The sequence below is a fragment of the Manacus candei genome, unplaced genomic scaffold, assembly GCF_025592945.1.
Source record: "Manacus candei isolate 608988 ecotype Guabito, Panama unplaced genomic scaffold, ASM2559294v1 h1tg000347l, whole genome shotgun sequence".
Classification (NCBI taxonomy): Eukaryota; Metazoa; Chordata; class Aves; order Passeriformes; family Pipridae; genus Manacus; species Manacus candei.
In genome coordinates this window covers 1-19762 of record NW_026138395.1, presented here as the reverse complement: position 1 = coordinate 19762, position 19762 = coordinate 1, and the positions used below count along the sequence as shown (strand labels likewise).

Here is a 19762-nt window from a genome sequence, read left to right as displayed (position 1 = left end):
CAATGTCCTGGATGTCCCTGATGTCCCCAGTGTCCCTGATGTCCCTGATGTCCCTGTGTCCCCCCACTGTCCCCAGTGTCCCCATACCTGGTGGCAGCCCCCGAGCAGGCCACGCCCTGGTCTGCCCCGTCGATGAAGTACCGCAGGTCCCCCGTCCCCGTGTCCCTGTGTCACCCCAGTACCCTGGATGTCCCCAGTGCCCTGGATGTCCCCAGTGTCCCTGGATGTCCCTGATATCCCCAATGTCCCCAATGTCCCTGGATGTCCCTGGATGTCCCTGATGTCCCCAGTGTCCCCATACCTGGTGGCAGCCCTGAGCAGGCCACGCCCTGGTCAGCCCCGTCGATGAAGTACCGCAGGTCCCCCGTCCCCGTGTCCCTGTGTCACCCCAGTGTCCCTGGATGTCCCTGATGTCCCCAGTGTCCCCATACCTGGTGGCAGCCCCGAGCAGGCCACGCCCTGGTCGGCCCCATCGATGAAGTATCTCAGGTCCCCCGTCCCCGTGCGCATCATCCCGATCCGGGCCCCCGTGCCCAGCGCGTCCAGGTCGCAGCCGTAGTTGTTCCGCATCGTGTTCCCGTCCTGCATGATGGCAGTGCCACTGTGGGGACATTGGGGACATCATTGGGGACACAGCCATGATGGCAGTGCCACTGTGGGGACATTGGGGACATCATTGGGGACACAGCCATGATGGCAGTGCCACTGTGGGGACAGGGGGACATCACTGGGGACATTGTGGGGACATTGGGGGGACATTGGGGACACCACCATGATGGCAGTGCCACTGTGGGGACATTGGGGACATTGAGGGGACACCACCATGATGGCAGTGCCACTGTGGGGACATTGGGGGGACATCATTGGGGACACAGCCATGATGGCAGTGCCACTGTGGGGACAGGGGGGACATTGGGGACATTGGGGACACTGGGGACACAGCCATGATGGCAGTGCCACTGTGGGGACATTGGGGACATTGTGGGGACACAGCCATGATGGCAGTGCCACTGCAGGGACATGAGGACATCATTGGGGACATCATTGGGGACATTGGGGACACTGACATGATGGCAGTGCCACTGTGGGGACAGGGGGGACATTGGGGACATTGGGGACACTGGGGACACTGACATGATGGCAGTGCCACTGCGGGGACATTGGGGGGACATTGGGGACATTGGGGGGACATTGGGGGACACTGGGGGGACATTGGGGGGACATTGGGGACACTGTCATGATGGCATTGGTGTCCCCCAGGTGACCCTGGTGACCCCCAGGTGGCCCTGTGGGGACATGGGTGACCCCCAAGTGACCCTGGGTGACCCCATGGGGACATCAGTGACCCCCAGATGACCCAGGTGACCCCCAGGTGACCCCGTGGGGACATCAGTGACCCCCAGATGACCCCGGTGACCCCCGGTGTCCCCACCTGAGCATCCAGGTGTCGTAGTCGATGTCGGTCATGGTGTTGGGGAACTCCAGGTCCTCGGGGCGGATGGCGGTGACACCTGAGGGACAGCGGGGTCACGGGGGACAGCGGGGTCACAGGGGACACCTCGGGGCTGCCCCACGGCCCCACAGCCCCCACGGTGTCCCCAATGTCCCCCCCACTGTCCCCCAATGTCCCCACATCACCCTGATGTCCCCCAATGTCCCCCAATGTCCCTCAATGTCCCCCAATGTCCCCCCAATGTCCCCAATGTCCCCCAATGTCCCCAATGTCCCCCAATGTCCCCCCAATGTCCCCAATGTCCCCCCATGTCCCCCAATGTCCCCAATGTCCCCCCAATGTCCCCAATGTCCCCCAATGTCCCTCAATGTCCCCCAATGTCCCCCCAATGTCCCCCCAATGTCCCCCCAATGTCCCCCCAATGTCCCCCCAATGTCCCCCCAATGTCCCCAATGTCCCCCCAATGTCCCCAATGTCCCCCAATGTCCCCCCAATGTCCCCAATGTCCCCCCAATGTCCCCAATGTCCCCAATGTCCCCCAATGTCCCCCAATGTCCCCCCAATGTCCCCCCAATGTCCCCCAATGTCCCCCCAATGTCCCCCCAATGTCCCCCCAATGTCCCCAATGTCCCCCCAATGTCCCCCAATGTCCCCCCAATGTCCCCCCAATGTCCCCCCAATGTCCCCAATGTCCCCCCAATGTCCCCCCAATGTCCCCCCAATGTCCCCCCAATGTCCCCCCAATGTCCCCAATGTCCCCCCAATGTCCCCCCAATGTCCCCCAATGTCCCCCCAATGTCCCCAATGTCCCCCAATGTCCCCCCAATGTCCCCCCATGTCCCCCCAATGTCCCCCCAATGTCCCCCCAATGTCCCCCCAATGACCCCCAATGTCCCCAATGTCCCCAATGTCCCCAATGTCCCCCCAATGTCCCCAATGTCCCCCAATGTCCCCCCAATGTCCCCCCATGTCCCCCCAATGTCCCCCCAATGTCCCCCCAATGTCCCCCCAATGACCCCCAATGTCCCCAATGTCCCCAATGTCCCCCAATGTCCCCCCAATGTCCCCAATGTCCCCCCAATGTCCCCCCAATGTCCCCAATGTCCCCCAATGTCCCCCCAATGTCCCCCCATGTCCCCCCAATGTCCCCCCAATGTCCCCCCAATGTCCCCCCAATGTCCCCAATGTCCCCCCAATGTCCCCCCAATGTCCCCAATGTCCCCCAATGTCCCCCCAATGTCCCCCCAATGTCCCCCAATGTCCCCAATGTCCCCCCAATGTCCCCCAATGTCCCCCCAATGTCCCCCCAATGTCCCCCAATGTCCCCCCAATGTCCCCCCAATGTCCCCAATGTCCCCCCAATGTCCCCCCAATGTCCCCAATGTCCCCCCAATGTCCCCAATGTCCCCCAATGTCCCCCCAATGTCCCCCCATGTCCCCCCAATGTCCCCCCAATGTCCCCCCCAATGACCCCCAATGTCCCCAATGTCCCCCCAATGTCCCCCAATGTCCCCCAATATCTCCCAATGTCCCCCCAATGTCCCCAATGTCCCCCCATGTCCCCCCATGTCCCCCCAATGTCCCCCCAATGTCCCCCCAATGTCCCCCAATGTCCCCAATGTCCCCAATGTCCCCCAATGTCCCCCCAATGTCCCCCCAATGTCCCCCAATGTCCCCCCAATGTCCCCAATGTCCCCAGTGTCCCCCCAATGTCCCCCCAATGTCCCCCCAATGTCCCCCCAATGTCCCCAATGTCCCCCCAATGTCCCCCCAATGTCCCCAATGTCCCCCCAATGTCCCCCCAATGTCCCCAATGTCCCCCCAATGTCCCCCCAATGTCCCCCAATGTCCCCAATGTCCCCAATGTCCCCCCAATGTCCCCCCAATGTCCCCAATGTCCCCCCAATGTCCCCCCAATGTCCCCCCAATGTCCCCAATGTCCCCCCAATGTCCCCCCAATGTCCCCAATGTCCCCCCAGTGTCCCCCCAATGTCCCCCAATGTCCCCCCAATGTCCCCCCAATGTCCCCAATGTCCCCCCAATGTCCCCCAATGTCCCCAATGTCCCCAATGTCCCCCCAGTGTCCCCCCAATGTCCCCCAATGTCCCCCCAATGTCCCCCAATGTCCCCCAATGTCCCCCCAATGTCCCCCAATGTCCCCCAATGTCCCCAATGTCCCCCCAATGTCCCCCCAATGTCCCCAATGTCCCCCCAATGTCCCCCCAATGTCCCCAATGTCCCCCCAATGTCCCCCAATGTCCCCAATGTCCCCCCAATGTCCCCCCAATGTCCCCCCAATGTCCCCAATGTCCCCCCAATGTCCCCAATGTCCCCCCAATGTCCCCCCAATGTCCCCCAATGTCCCCCCAGTGTCCCCCAATGTCCCCCCAATGTCCCCCAATGTCCCCAATGTCCCCCCAGTGTCCCCCCAGTGTCCCCTCACCAGCCTCGATGGACCCCGACCACCGATCCACCATCTTCTGGATGACGATCTCGAACAGCTCCCCGTCCCTGAGAGCCCTGGGACCCCAAAAACAGGGGGGGTCACCCCAAAATAGGGACACCCCAAAACAGGGACACCCCTCCAACCACAGCTCCCCATCCCTGAGACCCCAAAAAACAGGGGGGTCACCCCAAAAACAGGGACACCCTGAACCCAGGGACACCCAGGGACATCCCCACACAGCTCCCCATCCCTGAGAGTCCTGGGACCCCAAAAACAGGGGGGTCACCCCAAAATAGGGACACCCCAAAATAGGGACACCCCTCCAACCACAGCTCCCCATCCCTGAGAGCTCTGGGACCCCAAAAACAGGGGGGTCACCCCAAAAACAGGGGGGTCACCCCAAAAACAGGGGGGTCATCCCAAAAACAAGGGGGTTACCCAAAAGCCAGGAAGCCCCAGTTCTGCCACAGGAGTGGCTCTGGGATGGTCCTGGGGTTTTTGGGGTGCGTCTGGATGTGATTTTGGGGTGGCTTTGGGGTTTTTGGGGTGGATTTGGGGTTTTTGGGGCAGATTTAGGGTTTTTGGTACAGCTTTGGGGTTTTTAGGGCCGTACCTGTTGGAGATGCCGATGGCATCGTTGAACTCAGACCTGCAGTTCTGCCTCAGGGGTGGCTCTGGGGTTTTTGGGGTGGTTCTGGGTGTGATTTTGGGGTTTGGGGTGGTTCTGGGTGTGATTTTGGGGTGTTTTTGGGGTTTCTGGGGCCGTACCTGTTGGAGATGCCGATGGCATCGTTGAACTCAGAGCGGCAGTTCTGCCGCAGGGGTGGCTTTGAGTGTGATTTTTGGGGCGGGTTTGGGGTTTTTGGGGTTTCTGGGTGTGATTTTGGGGTGGCTTTGGGTTTTTTAGGGCCGTACCTGTTGGAGATGACGATGGCATCGTTGAACTTGGAGCGGCAGTTCTGCCGCAGGGGTGGCTCTGGGGTGGTTCTGGGGTTTTTGGGGTGGTTCTGGGGTTTTTGGGGTGGTTCTGGGGTTTTTGGGGTGGTTCTGGGGTTTTTGGGGCGAGTTTGGGGTTTTTGGGGTTTCTGGGTGTGATTTTGGGGTGGATTTGGGGTTTCTGGGGGTGGCACCTGTTGGAGATGACGATGGCATCGTTGAACTCGGAGCGGCAGTTCTGCCTCAGGGGTGGCTCTGGGGTGGCTTTGGGGTTTTTGGGGTGGTTCTGGGTGTGATTTTGGGGTTTTGGGCATTCAGGGTTGGATTTTGGTACAGCTTTGGGGTTTTTAGGGCCGTACCTGTTGGAGATGCCGATGGCATCGTTGAACTCAGAGCGGCAGTTCTGCCTCAGGGGTGGCTCTGGGGTGGTTCTGGGGTTTTTGGGGTGGTTCTGGGGTTTTTGGGGTGGTTCTGGGTGTGATTTTGGGGTTTTGGGCATTCAGGGTTGGATTTTGGTACAGCTTTGGGGTTTTTAGGGCCGTACCTGTTGGAGATGACGATGGCATCGTTGAACTCGGAGCGGCAGTTCTGCCTCAGGGCGGTCCTGCCGCCGTTGGTGATGACGGCGTTGGCGCCGTGCAGGCGATGGAACCGCAGGTCGCTCGGGGACCCCCCCGGGGAGGAGCCCTCGGGGGACCCCCCCGGGCTGTCGCCGTCCGAGCCCCTCCCCCGACAGCGGCGGCCACCTCTTGGGGGCACACGGGGGGCACGTGGGGCACCGACCCGGACCCCACACCGGGCTGCAGACCCTAAACCCAGCCTGCAGACCCTAAACCCAGTTCTGAGCCCCCAAACCCAGCCTGGAGATCCTAAACCCAGTTCTGAGACCCCAGACCCAGCCTGGAGATCCTAAACCTGGTCTGAGCCCCCAGACCGGGCTGGAGACCCCAAACCCAGTTCTGAACCCCCAGACCCAGCCTGGAGATCCTAAACCCAGTTCTGAGACCCCAGACCCAGACTAGAGACCCCAGACCCGGTCTGGAGACCCTAAACCCAGTTCTGAACCCCCATACCCGGCCTGGAGACCCTAAACACAGTCTGGAGACCCTAAACCCAGCCTGGAGACCCCAGACCCAGCCTAGAGACCCCAGACCTGGTCTGGAGACCCTAAACCAGCCCTGAGCCCCTAAATCCGGCCCAAGACCCCAGACCCAGCCCGCAGACCCCAAACCCAGCCTGGAGCCCCCAGAACTGGTCTGGAGACCCTAAACCCAGTGTCACCTACACCCTCAGTGTCCCCAGTGTCCCCAACACCCCCAGTGTCCCTGATGTCCCCAGACCCACCTCCCTCGTCCACGATGGTGGCCTGGGCCGCCTGCCCGTACAGATCCAACCCAACTGATGTCCCCAATGTCCCCCAATGTCCCCCCAATGTCCCCAATGTCCCCCCAATGTCCCCCAATGTCCCCAATGTCCCCAATGTCCCCCAATGTCCCCCCAATGTCCCCCAATGTCCCCAATGTCCCCAATGTCCCCCAATGTCCCCCAATGTCCCCCCAATGTCCCCCATGTCCCACCTCCCTCGTCCACGATGGTGGCCTGGGCCGCCTGCCCGTACAGATCCAACCCAACTGATGTCCCCAATGTCCCCCCAATGTCCCCCCAATATCCCCCCAATGTCCCCCAATGTCCCCCCAATGTCCCCCAATGTCCCCCCAATATCCCCCCAATGTCCCCCCCAATGTCCCCAATGTTCCTAATATCCCCCAATGTCCCCCAACGTCCCCCAATATCCCCAACACCCCCAATGTCCCCCCAATGTCCCCAATGTCCCCAATGTCCCCAATGTCCCCCCAATGTCCCCCAATGTCCCCCCAATGTCCCCCCAATGTCCCCAATGTCCCCAATGTCCCCCCAATGTCCCCCCAATGTCCCCAATGTCCCCAATACCCCCCTGATGTCCCCATGTCCCACCTCCCTCGTCCACGATGGTGGCCTGGGCCGCCTGCCCGTACAGATCCACCACGGCGTAGACGTTGGGGGGGACGTTCCAGGCCGCGGGGCCTTGGGGGGCCCCGTTGACGAAGAAGTGAAGGGTCCCGTCGTCCCGGCGCACCACGCCCACCGTGTCCCCCGCCTGAGGGGACAGTGGCACCCAGGGCAGGGGCAGGGGTCACCCAGGGGAGGGTCAGGGTGTCCCTACAGCCCCCGCCGTGTCCCCCGCCTGAGGGGACAGTGGCACCCAGGGCAAGGTCAGGGGTCACCCAGGGGACAGTCAGGGGGTCACCCAGGGCAGGGGGTCACCCAGGGGACAGTCAGGGGGTCCCTACAGCCCCCACCGTGTCCCCCGCCTGAGGGGACGGTCAGGGGGTCACCCAGGGCAGGGTCAGGGGGTCACCCAGGAGACAGTGGCACTGTGTCACCCAGGGCAGGGTCAGGGGTCACCCAGGGCAGGGTCAGGGGGTCACCCAGGAGACAGTGGCACTGTGTCACCCAGGGCAGGGTCAGGGGGTCACCCAGGGGACAGTGGCACTGTGTCACCCAGGGCAGGGTCAGGGGTCACCCAGGGCAGGGTCAGGGGGTCACCCAGGAGACAGTCAGGGGGTCACCCAGGGCAGGGGGTCACCCAGGGGACAGTCAGGGGGTCACCCAGGGCAGGGTCCCGTCGTCCCGGCGCACCACGCCCACCATGTCCCCCGCCTGAGGGGACAGGCAGGGGGTCACCCAGGGCAGGGGGTCACCCAGGGCAGGGGGTCACCCAGGGCAGGGGGTCACCCAGGGGACAGTCAGGGTGTCCCTACAGCCCCCACCGTGTCCCCCGCCTGAGGGGACAGTGGCACCGTGTCACCCAGGGCAGGGTCAGGGTGTCCCCACCGTGTCCCCAGGGCAGGGTCAAGGTGTCCCCAGGACCCCCCCGTGTCCCCAGGGGTGTCCCCATGTCCGCCTGTGTCCCCAGGGGTGTCCCCAGGGGTGTCCCCACATCCCCTCCATGTCCCCCCCATGTCCCGCCCATGTCCTCCCCGTGTCCCCAGGGGTGTCCCCACATCCCCACCGTGTCCCCAGGGGTGTCCCCATATCCCCAGGGGTGTCCCCACGTCCCCCCATGTCCCCAGGGGTGTCCCCACATCCCCCCATGTCCCCCCCATGTCCCCAGGGGTGTCCCCAGGGGTGTCCCCACATCCCCCCCATGTCCTCCCCATGTCCCCAGGGGTGTCCCCACATCCCCCCATGTCCCCAGGGGTGTCCCCAGGGGTGTCCCCACATCCCCCCATGTCCCCCCCATGTCCCCAGGGGTGTCCCCCCCAGGTCCCCCCCGTGCCGGGGTCCCACCTTGAGGCGGTCGAGGTTGTGGCCGTACTCGTCCAGGACGGTGGTGCCGTTGTGCATCACCCCGTTCCCCGTCATCATCCACGTCCCTGCGCACGGGGACAGGGATGGCACCAGGGACAGCAGGGACAGGGGCTGGCACCAGGGGGACACCAGGGACAGCAGGGACAGGGGCTGGCACCAGGGGGACACTGGGATGGCACCATGGGGACACCAGGGACAGCAGGGACAGGGGCTGGCACCATGGGGACACCAGGGACACCAGGGACACTGGGATGGCACCAGGGGGACACCGGGGACACCAGGGACAGGGGCTGGCACCAGGGGGACACCAGGGACAGCAGGGGGACACCAGGGACAGCAGGGACACCAGGGACAGGGGTTGGCACCAGGGGGACACCAGGGGGACACCAGGGACAGTGGGGACACTGGGATGGCACCAGGGGGACACCAGGGACACCAGGGACATGGGCTGGCACCATGGGGACACCAGGGACAGCAGGGACAGGGGCTGGCACCAGGGGGACACCAGGGACACCAGGGACATGGGTGGCACCAGGGGGACACCAGGGACAGCAGGGACAGGGGTGGCACCAGGGGGACACCAGGGACAGCAGGGACAGGGGTGGCACCAGGGGGACACCAGGGACAGCAGGGACAGGGGTGGCACCAGGGGGACACCAGGGATGGCACCACAGGGACACAGGGGACACGGGGACACGGGTGGCACCTCAGGGATGTCACCTCAGGCATGTCACCACAAGGACACAGAGGACACGGGGTGGCACCACAGGGACACAGGGGACAGCGGGGACACAGGTGTCACCATGGGGACACGGGGGACAGCAGGGACATGGGGTGACACCACGGGGACACAGGGGACACTGGGATGTCACCACAGGGACACGAGTGTCACCACGGGGACAGCGGGGACATGGATGTCACCACAGGAACACAGGGGACAGGAGGGGACATGGGATGTCCCCACAGGGACACAGGGGACATCAGGGACACGGGGTGGCACCTCAGGGGCGTGGAGATATCACCACAGGGATGTCACCTCAGGGATGTCACCTCAGAGACATCCGTCACGGTGGGGGCAGCTGCAGGGGGGTGGGGGTGGGATGGTGACCCCATGGTGACCCCGTGGTGACCGTGGTGACATTGGTGACCCCATGGTGACCCCGTGGTGACCCCATGGTGCCCTGGGCACTCACCTGAGCGCAGGTTGGTCATGGTGGGATGGTGACCCCATGGTGACCCCATGGTGACCCCGTGGTGACCCCATGGTGCCCTGGGCACTCACCTGAGTGCAGGTTGGTCATGGTGGGATGGTGACCCCGTGGTGACCCCATGGTGACCCCGTGGTGACCCCGTGGTGGCCCTGGGCACTCATTGAGTGCAGGTTGGTCATGGTGGGATGGTGACCCCATGGTGACCCCATGGTGACCCCGTGGTGACTCTGGGCACTCACCTGAGTGCAGGTTGGTCATGGTGGGATGGTGACCCCGTGGTGACCCCGTGGTGGCCCTGGGCACTCACCTGAGTGCAGGTTGGTCATGGTGGGATGGTGACCCCGTGGTGACCCCGTGGTGACCCCGTGGTGACCCCGTGGTGGCCCTGGGCACTCACCTGAGCGCAGGTTGGTCATGGTGGAGGGCAGCTGCAGGTAGGCCGGGTTGTGGGTGGTGACCCCGATCTCGATGGACCCCGCCCACTTGTCCACCATCTTGTCGATGCGGACCTGGAACAGCTCGTTGTCCCTGAGCGCCCGGGCACTGAGCACGACCCCGTGGTTGAAGTCATCCGTGGCACTGGGGACATGGGGACACAGGGGGACACCCTGTCACCTCTATGGGGACACCACATTGTCCCTCAGGGCCCGGGCACTGAGCACGACCCCGTGGTTGAAGTCATCCGTGGCACTGGGGACACGGGGACACAGAGGGACACCCTGTCACCTCCATGGAGACATGGGGACACCACAGGGACACCACAGGGACACCTCGTTGTCCCTGAGCGCCCGGGCACTGAGCACGACCCCGTGGTTGAAGTCATCCGTGGCACTGGGGACACAGGGACACCCTGTCACCCCCATGGGGACATGAGGGACACCCTGTCACCCCCCATGGGGACACCACAGGGGACACAGGGTCCCCCTGGTCACTCACTGCGGTCGCAGCGCTGTCCGGCCCTCGTTGACCCCAATGACACCCCAATGACCCCTCAGTGTCCCCAATGTCCCCAGTGTCCCCCCAATGACCCCAATGTCTCCCCACTGTCCCCATCACTGGTCACTCACTGCGGCTGCAGCGTCATCCAACCCTCGTTGACCCCAATGACCCCTCCCAATGACCCCAATGACCCCCCAATCCCCATCACCGGTCACTCACTGCGGTCGCAGCGCCGTCTGGCCCTCATTGACCCCAACGACACCCCAGTGTCCCCCCAATGACCCCAATGTCCCCAATGACCCCTCAATGTCCCCAATGACCCCAATGTCCCCAATGACCCCTCAATGTCCCCAGTGACCCCCAATGTCCCCACTGACCCCATCACCGGTCACTCACTGTGGCCGCAGCGCCGTCCGGCCCTCGTTGACCCCAGTGACACCCCAATGACCCCCCATGTCCCTAACGTCCCCAATGACCCCAATGACCCCCACTGACCCCATCACCGGTCACTCACTGCGGCCGCAGCGCCGTCCGGCCCTCGTTGACCCCAATGACACCCCAGTGTCCCCCCAATGACCCCAATGTCCCCAATGACCCCCCAATCCCCCCATCACCGGTCACTCACTGCGGCCGCAGCGCCGTCCGGCCCTCGTTGACCACGGCGGCCTTCTGGCCGCAGTTGGGGTGGAAGAGCAGGCGGGGGGTGGCCGGGGGGTGTCCGGGGGGCGCGGGGGGGTCACGGGGCGGGCGCCGGGGGGTGCCCTCGGGGGACAGGGCGCGCAGGATGGCGTTGTTGCGGCGCAGGCGGTCGCTGTGGTTGTGGTTGTGCACGATGGTCACCTTGACGGCCATCCCGTACAGGTCCACCACGCCGTACACCACCGGGGGGGTCACCGTGGTGGCCACGCCTGGGACAGGGACAGTCTGGGGTCACCATGGGGTCACCACGCCGTACACCACCGGGGGGGTCACCGTGGTGGCCACGCCTGGGACAGGGACAGGAGGACACCCTGGGGTCACCATGGGGTCATGGGGACACCCTGGGGTCACCATGGGGTCATGGGGACATCCTGGGGTCACCCTGGGGTCACCACAGGTCCACCACGCCGTACACCACCGGCGGGGTCACCGTGGTGGCCACGCCTGGGACAGGGACAGTCTGGGGTCACCATGGGGTCACCATGGGGACATGGGGTCACTGTGGTGGCCACGCCTGGGACAGGGGGACAGGGACAGTCTGGGGTCACCATGGGGTCATGGGGACATCCTGGGGTCACCATGGGGTCACCACGCCGTACACCACCGGGGGGGTCACCGTGGTGGCCACGCCTGGGACAGGGACAGTCTGGGGTCACCATGGGGTCATGGGGTCACCGTGGTGGCCACACCTGGGACAGGGACAGTCTGGGGTCACCCTGGGGTCATGGGGTCACCGTGGTGGCCACACCTGGGACAGGGGCAGTCTGGGGTCACCCTGGGGTCATGGGGTCACCGTGGTGGCCACACCTGGGACAGGGACAGTCTGGGGTCACCACGGGGTCATGGGGTCACCGTGGTGGCCACGCCTGGGACAGGGACAGTCTGGGGTCACCACGGGGTCACAGGGACATGAGGACACCCTGGGGTCACCCTGGGGACACCTTGGGGACACTACAGGGACACCCTGGGGCCACAAAGTCCTGGGGGGTCAAGGTTGGGGTCACCCCACGGATGGGTCCCTGTTTTGGGGGGCAGGTTGTGGGGTCCCTGTCTGGGGTCCCCATTTCAGGGTCCCCTTTCTGGAGTCTCATTTTAGTGTCCCCATTTTGGAGTCCCCCTTTTGGGGTCCTCATTTTGGGGTCCCTGTTTTGGAGTCCCCATTTTGGGGTCTCCATTTTAGGATCCCCCTTTCGGGCTCCTCATTTTGGAACACCCACTTTGGGGGCCCCGTTTTGGGGTCCCCATTTCGGGGTCTCCACTTTGGGGTCCCCACTTTGAGGTCCCCATTTCGAGGTCCCCCTTTTGGGGGCCCTCTTTCGGGGTACAGGTTTTGGGGTCTCCATTTCAGAGTCCCCCTTTTGGGGTGCAGTTTTTGGGTCCCCACTTTAGGGTCCCCCGTTTTGGGGTCCAGGTTTTGGGGTTCTCATTTTTGAAGTCCCCGTTTTGGGGTCCCCCTTTTGGGGAGCAGTTTTTGGGTCCCCGTTTTGGGGTCCCCCTTTTGGGGAGCAGTTTTTGGGTCCCCACTTTAGGGTCTCCCCTTTTGGGGTGCAGGTTTTGGGGTCCCCCTTTTGGGGTGCAGTTCTGGGGTCCCCCTTTTGGGGTGCAGGTTTTGGGGTCCCCCATTTTGAAGTCCCCATTTTGGGGTCCCCCTTTTGGGGTGCAGGTTTTGGGTCCCCACTTTAGGGTCTCCCCTTTTGGGGTGCAGGTTTTGGGGTCCCCCTTTTGGGGTGCAGTTCTGGGGTCCCCCTTTTGGGGTGCAGGTTTTGGGGTCCCCCATTTTGAAGTCCCCATTTTGGGGTCCCCCTTTTGGGGTGCAGGTTTTGGGTCCCCACTTCAGGGTCTCCCCTTTTGGGGTGCAGGTTTTGGGTCCCCACTTTAGGGTCTCCCCTTTTGGGGTGCAGGTTTTGGGGTCCCCCTTTTGGGGTGCAGGTTTTGGGGTCCCACCTTGGTCGACGCCGTTGATGTAGAAGTGCAGGGCGTTGTTGGCCTTCCTGGTGAGCCCGATGTGATCCCCCTCCTGGGGGGGCAAAAACGGGGTCACCCTGACCCCCCAAAACCCGGGGGAGCCCCCCCAGAGCCGGGGGGACCCCCCAAAACCCCCTGGGGGGGGCCTGGATGGGTTGGGGGGGAGCAGGGATGGGTTGGGGACCCCCCCAAAACACCCCTAAGGTGCAGTGGGGACGTTTATGGGGGGATTTGAGGGGGTACCCCAAAATTTGGGGGCTTCTAGGGGGGATTGGGGTCGGGAAAGGGGGGATTTGAGAGGGTACCCCAAAATCTGGGGGTTCTGGGGGAGGTTTTAGGGTCGGTAAAGGGGGGATTTGGGGGGTACCCCAAAATTTGGGGGGTTCTGGGGGAGGTTGGTGGTTGGGAAAGAGGGGATTTGAGGGGGTACCCCAAAATTTGGGGGGTTCTGGGGGAGGTTGGTGGTTGGGAAAGAGGGGATTTGAGGGGGTACCCCAAAATTTGGGGGGTTCTGGGGGGGGAAATCCCTAAATTTTGGGGGATCCCTGAATTCTGGGGGGGGCTGGGGGAGGTTCGGGGGGGTCCCTCTGATTTTGGGGGGGGCTCAGGAGACTTTTGGGGGGTCCAAAAAGGGGGATTTTGGGGGGAGAGAATCTCCCCCTTTTGACCATTTTGGGGGGGTTTTGGGGGATCCCTGAATTCTGGGGGTTTGGGGGAGGGGGCTGGGGGAGGTTTGGGGGTCCCCCCGATTTTGGGGGGGGGGGGGGCTCAGGAGACTTTTGGGGGGGTCCAAAAAGAGGGGATTCGGGGAGGGGGAACCTCCCCATTTTACGCATCGCGGGGAGGATTTTTGGGGGGGAATCCCTGGATTTTGGGGGATCCCTGAGTTCTGGGGGGTCCAGGGGGGGCTGGGGGAGGTTCAGGGGGGGTCCCCCCGATTTTGGGGGGGCTCGGGGGGGGGGGTCACCTGCAGCTCATCCAGGCTGAACTCGCAGTATTCCCGCCGGGTCCCCTTCCCGTTGGTGAGGATCCCGCAGCCGCTCATCATGATGGTCCCTGGGGGGGGGGACACACCCAAAATTTGGGGGGGTGGGGAGCGTTGGGGGGCACCCCAAAACTCGGGGGGGGGGCCCAAAGTCGGGGAGGGGGGAAAGGGAAGCGTTGGGGGGCACCCCAAAACTCGGGGGGGCCACCCCAGGGGGGGAAAGGGAGTGTTGGGGGCACCTCAAAACCCAAGGGAGGCCCAAAATCGGGGAAGGGGGGAAAGGGGAGCACTGGGGGGCACCCCAAAACCCGAGAGGGGTCCAAAATCGGGGAGGGGGGGAAAGGGGAGCACTGGGGGGCACCCCAAAAGCCAAGGGGGGCACCCAGGGCGGGGGGAAAGGGGAGTGTTGGGGACACCCCAAAACCCGAGGGGGGGAATCCGGGGGGGGGGGAAGGGAGTGTTGGGGGCACCCTAAAACCTGAGGGGGTCCCAAAATCAGGGAGGAGGAAAAAGGGAACGCTGAGAGGCACCCCAAAACCCGAGAGGGGCACCCAGGGGGAAAGAAAGGGAAGAGTTGGGGGGCACCCCAAAACCCGAGGGGGGCACTCAGGGGAAGGGAAAGGGAGTGTTGGGGGGCACCCCAAAACCTGAGGGGGGACCAAAATCAGGGAGGAAGGAAAAGGGAGTGTTTTGGGGCATCTCAAAACCCGAGGGGGTCCCAAAATCGGGGAGGAGAGAAAAGGGGAGCATTGGGGGGCACCCTAAAAGCCGAGGGGAGCACCCAGGGTGGGGAAAGGGGAGTGTTGAGGGGCACCCCAAAACCCGAGGGGGGAATCCAGGGGGGGAAAAAGGGAGCATTGGGGGGCACCCCAAAACCCGAGGGGGGCACTCGGGGGGCGGGAAAGGGAGTGTTGGGGACACCTCAAAACCCAAGAGAGGCCCAAAATCGGGGGAAGGGGGGAAAGGGGAGCATTGGGGGGCACCCCAAAACCCGAGGGGGGCACTCGGGGGGGGAAAGGGGAGCATTGGGGGGCACCCCAAAACCTGAGGGGGGAATCCGGGGGGGGGGGGAAAGGGAGTGTTGGGGGGCACCCCAAAACCTGAGGGGGGACCAAAATCAGGGAGGAAGGAAAAGGGAGTGTTTTGGGGCATCCCAAAACCCGAGGGGGGTCCCAAAATCGGGGAGGAGAGAAAAGGGGAGCATTGGGGGGCACCCTAAAAGCCGAGGGGGGCACCCAGGGGGTGGAAAGGGGAGTGTTGAGGGGCACCCCAAATCCTGGGGCCCCAGGGGGTGTTGTGGGGTCTCACCCGAGCGCAGGTTGGTCATGGTGGCCGGGTACTCGAGGCTGTTGGGGTTGTGGGCGGTGACCCCGATCTCGATGGACCCCGACCACTTGTCCACCAGTTTGTCGATGCGGATCTGGGGGGGCCACGGGGGGGGTCAGGGACCCCCAAAACCCCACAGGAACCCCCCCAGGACCCCCAACATCCCACAGGAACCCACCCAGGACCCCCAACGTCCCACAGGAACCCCCTCAGGACCACCCAGAACCTTTTTAACAGCCCCCAGGATCCCCAACATCCCACAGGAACCCCCTCAGAACCCCTTTAACAGCCCCCAGGACCTCCAAAATACACCCCAAAACCCCTCCCAGAATCCCAAAACACCCACCAGTTTGTCGATGCGGATCTGGGGGGGGCACGGGGGGGGTCAGGGACCCCCAAAACCCCACAGGAACCTCCCCAGGACCCCCCAACATCCCACAGGAACCCACCCAGGACCCCCAAAATCCCACAGGAACCCCTCCAGGACCCCCAAAATCCCACAGGAATCCCCCTCCAGGCCCCCCCAAATGCCCACCTTGAACATCTCCCCGTCCCTGAGGGGCCTGTTGGTGAGGACACCAACCCCCATAACCCCCCCAAACCCCCTCTTACACCCCCCAAACCCCTCCAGGACCCCCATAACTCCCCTCAGGACCCCCATAACTCTCTCTTATCCCCTCCAGACCCCTCCAGGACCCCCCCAAACCCCCCCAGACCCCTCCAGGACCCCCCAAACCCTCACCTCGAACATCTCCCCGTCCCTGAGGGGCCTCTTGGTGAGGACACCAACCCCCCATAACCCCTCCATAACCCCCCCAAACCCCTCCAGGACCCCCAAAACCCCCCCAAAGCCCCACCTCGAACATCTCCCCGTCCCTGAGGGGCCTGTTGGTGAGGACACCACCCCCCATAACCCCTCCAGGACCCCTCCAAACCCTTCCAGGACCCCCCCAAACCCCTCCAGACCCCCCCAAACCCCTCCAGGACCCCCCAAACCCTCACCTCGAACATCTCCCCGTCCCTGAGGGGTCGGTTGGTGAGGACACCACCCCTCATAACCCCCCTATAACCCCCTCTTACACCCCCCAAACCCCTCCAGGACCCCCATACCTCCCCTCAGGACCCCCATAACCCCCTCTAACCCCTCCAGGACCCCCCCAAACCCCTCCAGAACCCCCAAAACCCTCCCAAACCCTCACCTCGAACATCTCCCCGTCCCTGAGGGGCTGGTTGGTGAGGACACCACCCCCCATAACCCCCTCTAACCCCTCCAGGACCCCCCCAAACCCCTCCAGGACCCCCCCAAACCCCTCCAGAACCCCCCAGACCCCCCAAATTTTCACCTCGAACATCTCCCCGTCCCTGAGGGGCCGGTTGGTGAGGACACCACCCCCCATAACCCCCTCTAACCCCTCCAGGACCCCCCCAAACCCCTCCAGAACCCCCCCAGACCCCCCAAATTTTCACCTCGAACATCTCCCCGTCCCTGAGGGGCCGGTTGGTGAGCACGACCCCGTTGTTGAACTCGTCCAGGGGCCGTCTCCTCTCGGCCGTCTTGTGCCCGTTGCTGAGCTTGATGAGGGCCCCGCACTTCTCGTGGAACAGCAGCGCCTCATTGTCAGCCCCGCCCCTGGGGGAGGGGCCGGTCAGGCCACGCCCACCCCCGGGGGGGAGAGACCCCCCCAAAGGGGGCAAAGACCCCCCCAAAAGGAGGCAAAGACCCCCTAAAAATGCGCCTTTGTAGCTCTATTATGGGAGGTGAGGCCCCGCCCACTTTGGCTGGGACACGCCCCCTTTTGGAACGGCCACGCCCACCCCCAAAAAGTGTCACAGACCCCCTTAAAAGGGGGTAAAGACCCCCTAAAAAACTTTCCCTCTATCTCCGTTACAGGAGGGGAAGCTCCACCCACTTTACCTGGGACATGCCCCCTCAGATGGACACGCCCCCTGGGTTAACCACGCCTCCTTTTGGAACGGCCACGCCCACCCCAAAAAGTGTCACAGACCCCCTAAAAGGGGGTAAAGACCCCCTAAAAAAAATCCCCCTGTATGTCCATTATGGAGGTGAAGCTCCGCCCACTTTGGGTGGGGCACGCTCCCTCGGGTGGACACGCCCACTTTTGGAATGGCCACGCCACCCCAAAACTGTCAAAGACCCCCCAAAAAGGGGGCAAAGACCCCCCAATAAAATGCTCTTGTTCTTCATGATGGGAGCTGAAGCCCCGCCCACTTTGGCTGGGACACGCCCCTTGGATGGACACGCCCCCCCGGGGTGGACACGCCCCCTTTTGGAATGGCCACGCCCACCCCAAAAAGTGTCACAGATCCCCTGAAAGGGGGCAAAGACCCCCTAAAAAACCTCCCCTGTATGTCCATTGCGGGGGTGAAGCTCCACCCACTTTGTGTGGGACACGCCCCTTGGATGGACACGCCCCCTGGGTTAACCACACCTACTTTTGGAACGGCCACGCCCACCCAAAAAGTGTCACAGACCCCTCAAAAAGAAGCAAAGACCCCCCCAAAATTCCCCCTCTGCCAATCACGGGAAGGGGCCCTTTGATAGGCCCCACCCCCTGGGACAGGCCACGCCCACTTTGGGTCCCAGGCCCCGCCCCCCGTGTCACTTACCGCCCCCTGGCGGCTCGAGGCTGTCGGGGAACTTGTCCGGGCGGGGCTGGGGCGGGGCCCGAGGGGGGGCGGGGCCGGGGGGCAGCGCTGGGGGGGCACCAGTGACACCAGTGACCCCCCCGGGAACCCCCCAGGAACACCCCCAGACCCCAGAGAGCCCCCAGACCCCCAAAAACCCCAAAACTCCCCCCAAAGACCCCCCTGACCCCCCTCCCTGCCCCCCAAACTGGTCCCAAATACCCCCTCGACCCCCTCTCCAGCCCCCAAACTGCCCCCAAATACCCCCTCGACCCCCCTCCCTGCCCCCCAAAAACCCCCTCGACCCCCTCCCCAGCCCCTCAAATACCCCCGATCCTCTGCCCAGCCCCAAATCCCCCCTGACCCCCTCCCCAGCCCCAAAGACCCCCCTGACCCCCTCCCCAACCCCAAAGACCCCCCTGATCCCCTCCCCAGCCCCAAAGACCCCCCTGACCCCCTCTCCTGCCCCCCAAATCCCCCCCCAACTCCCCCCAGACCCCTCAAATCCCACCCAAACACCCCCCCCGACCCCTCCCCACCTCCCCCAACCCCCTCAATTATACCCCCATCACCCCCCAAACCCCTCCCAGTCCCCTCCCGACCCCCCCATACCTCCCCAAACCCCTCCCAGTCCCCTCCCAACGCCCCCAAAACCCCCTCAAACCCCCCTATACCCCCCAATTAACCCCCCAAACCCCTCCCAGCTTCCTCCCAAGCCTCCCAATACCCCCCCAAACCCCTCCCAGTCCCCCTCCAGTCTCCCCCAATACCCCTCAAACCCCTCCCAGTCCCCTCCCACCCCCTCCCAGTACCCCCCAAACCCCTCCCAGTCCCCTCCCAACCCCCCCAATACCCCTCAAACCCCTCCCAGTCCCCTCCCAACCCCCAATACCCCCCAAACCCCTCCCAGTCCCCTCTCAACCCCTCCCAATACCCCTCAAACCCCTCCCAGTCCCCTCCCAACCCCCCAATACCCCCCAAACCTCTCCCAGTCCCCTCTCAACCCCCCCAGTACCCCTCAAACCCCTCCCAGTCCCCCCCAACCCCCCCAGTACCCCTCAAACCCCTCCCAGTCCCCCCCAAACCCCTCCCAGTCCCCTCTCAACCCCTCCCAATACCCCTCAAACCCCTCCCAGTCCCCTCCCAACGCCCTCAAAACCCCCCAAAACCCTCTCAAACCCCCTATAGCCCCCCAATACCCCCAAGTCCCTCCCAGTCCCCTCCCAAACCCTCCAATACCCCCCTATAGCCCCCAATACCCCCCCAAACCCCCCCCCAATACCCCCCCAGTCCCCCCCAGTCCCCCCCGTACCGTTCCCGGCGCCGCTCTCCGCCGGCAGCGGGGGGGGCTCGGGGGGCAGGAGGGCGGGCTGGGCCGGGGGCGGGTGCTGTGGTGGTGGTTGGGGGGCGTTCTGGGGGGTCTCGGTGCCGGGGGCGCCGTCAGGGGGGGGGCAGCGCCTCGGGGGCCACGACGGTGACCTGGGTGCACTTGCCGTAGAGGTCGACGACGGCCCAGACGCGGGGGGGGAGCCCGGCCGCCGCCACCCCCCAGTCGCGCCCGTTGACCCAGAGGCGCAGCTCCCCCCCCCGCCGTGGCCTGGACCCCCACCCTGTCCCCCTCCCCCAGCGCGTCCAGGTCGGGCCCGAAGTCCTCGCGCAGGGAGCGGCCGTCCCGCAGCACCGAGCACCCCGAGACCACCCAGGAGCCCCCCCGGAGCCCCGTGGCCGAGCTGGGGAACTCCAGCTCGGCGGGGTCCAGGGCCGTGACCCCCCCTCGATGGAGCGCTCCACGAGTTTTCTCCCCC

General features: G+C 64.3%; 1 protein-coding gene and 1 long non-coding RNA gene across 2 annotated transcripts; both read right to left on the bottom strand.

Annotated features, from left to right (window-relative positions):
- Nucleotides 1-431: 431 nt before the first annotated feature.
- LOC127465241 (neuralized-like protein 4) lies at nucleotides 432-19728 on the bottom strand (the record flags this gene model as incomplete). The annotated part of the gene is given in 14 exon segments (XM_051775732.1): nucleotides 432-601; nucleotides 1433-1511; nucleotides 3897-3973; nucleotides 5380-5635; nucleotides 6810-6972; nucleotides 8166-8251; nucleotides 9795-9976; nucleotides 10962-11244; nucleotides 12980-13052; nucleotides 13968-14056; nucleotides 15294-15405; nucleotides 16779-16941; nucleotides 19399-19544; nucleotides 19546-19728. Coding segments are annotated over 14 exon segments (2062 nt in total), but the record flags the coding sequence as incomplete, so codon positions are not given.
- On the bottom strand, nucleotides 4325-5325 carry LOC127465240 (uncharacterized). Its single transcript, XR_007901955.1, has 3 exons — nucleotides 5195-5325; nucleotides 4668-4814; nucleotides 4325-4512 (listed from the first exon to the last, which is right to left on the bottom strand). It is a non-coding gene; the product is annotated as an uncharacterized LOC127465240 (long non-coding RNA).
- Nucleotides 19729-19762: the final 34 nt, after the last annotated feature.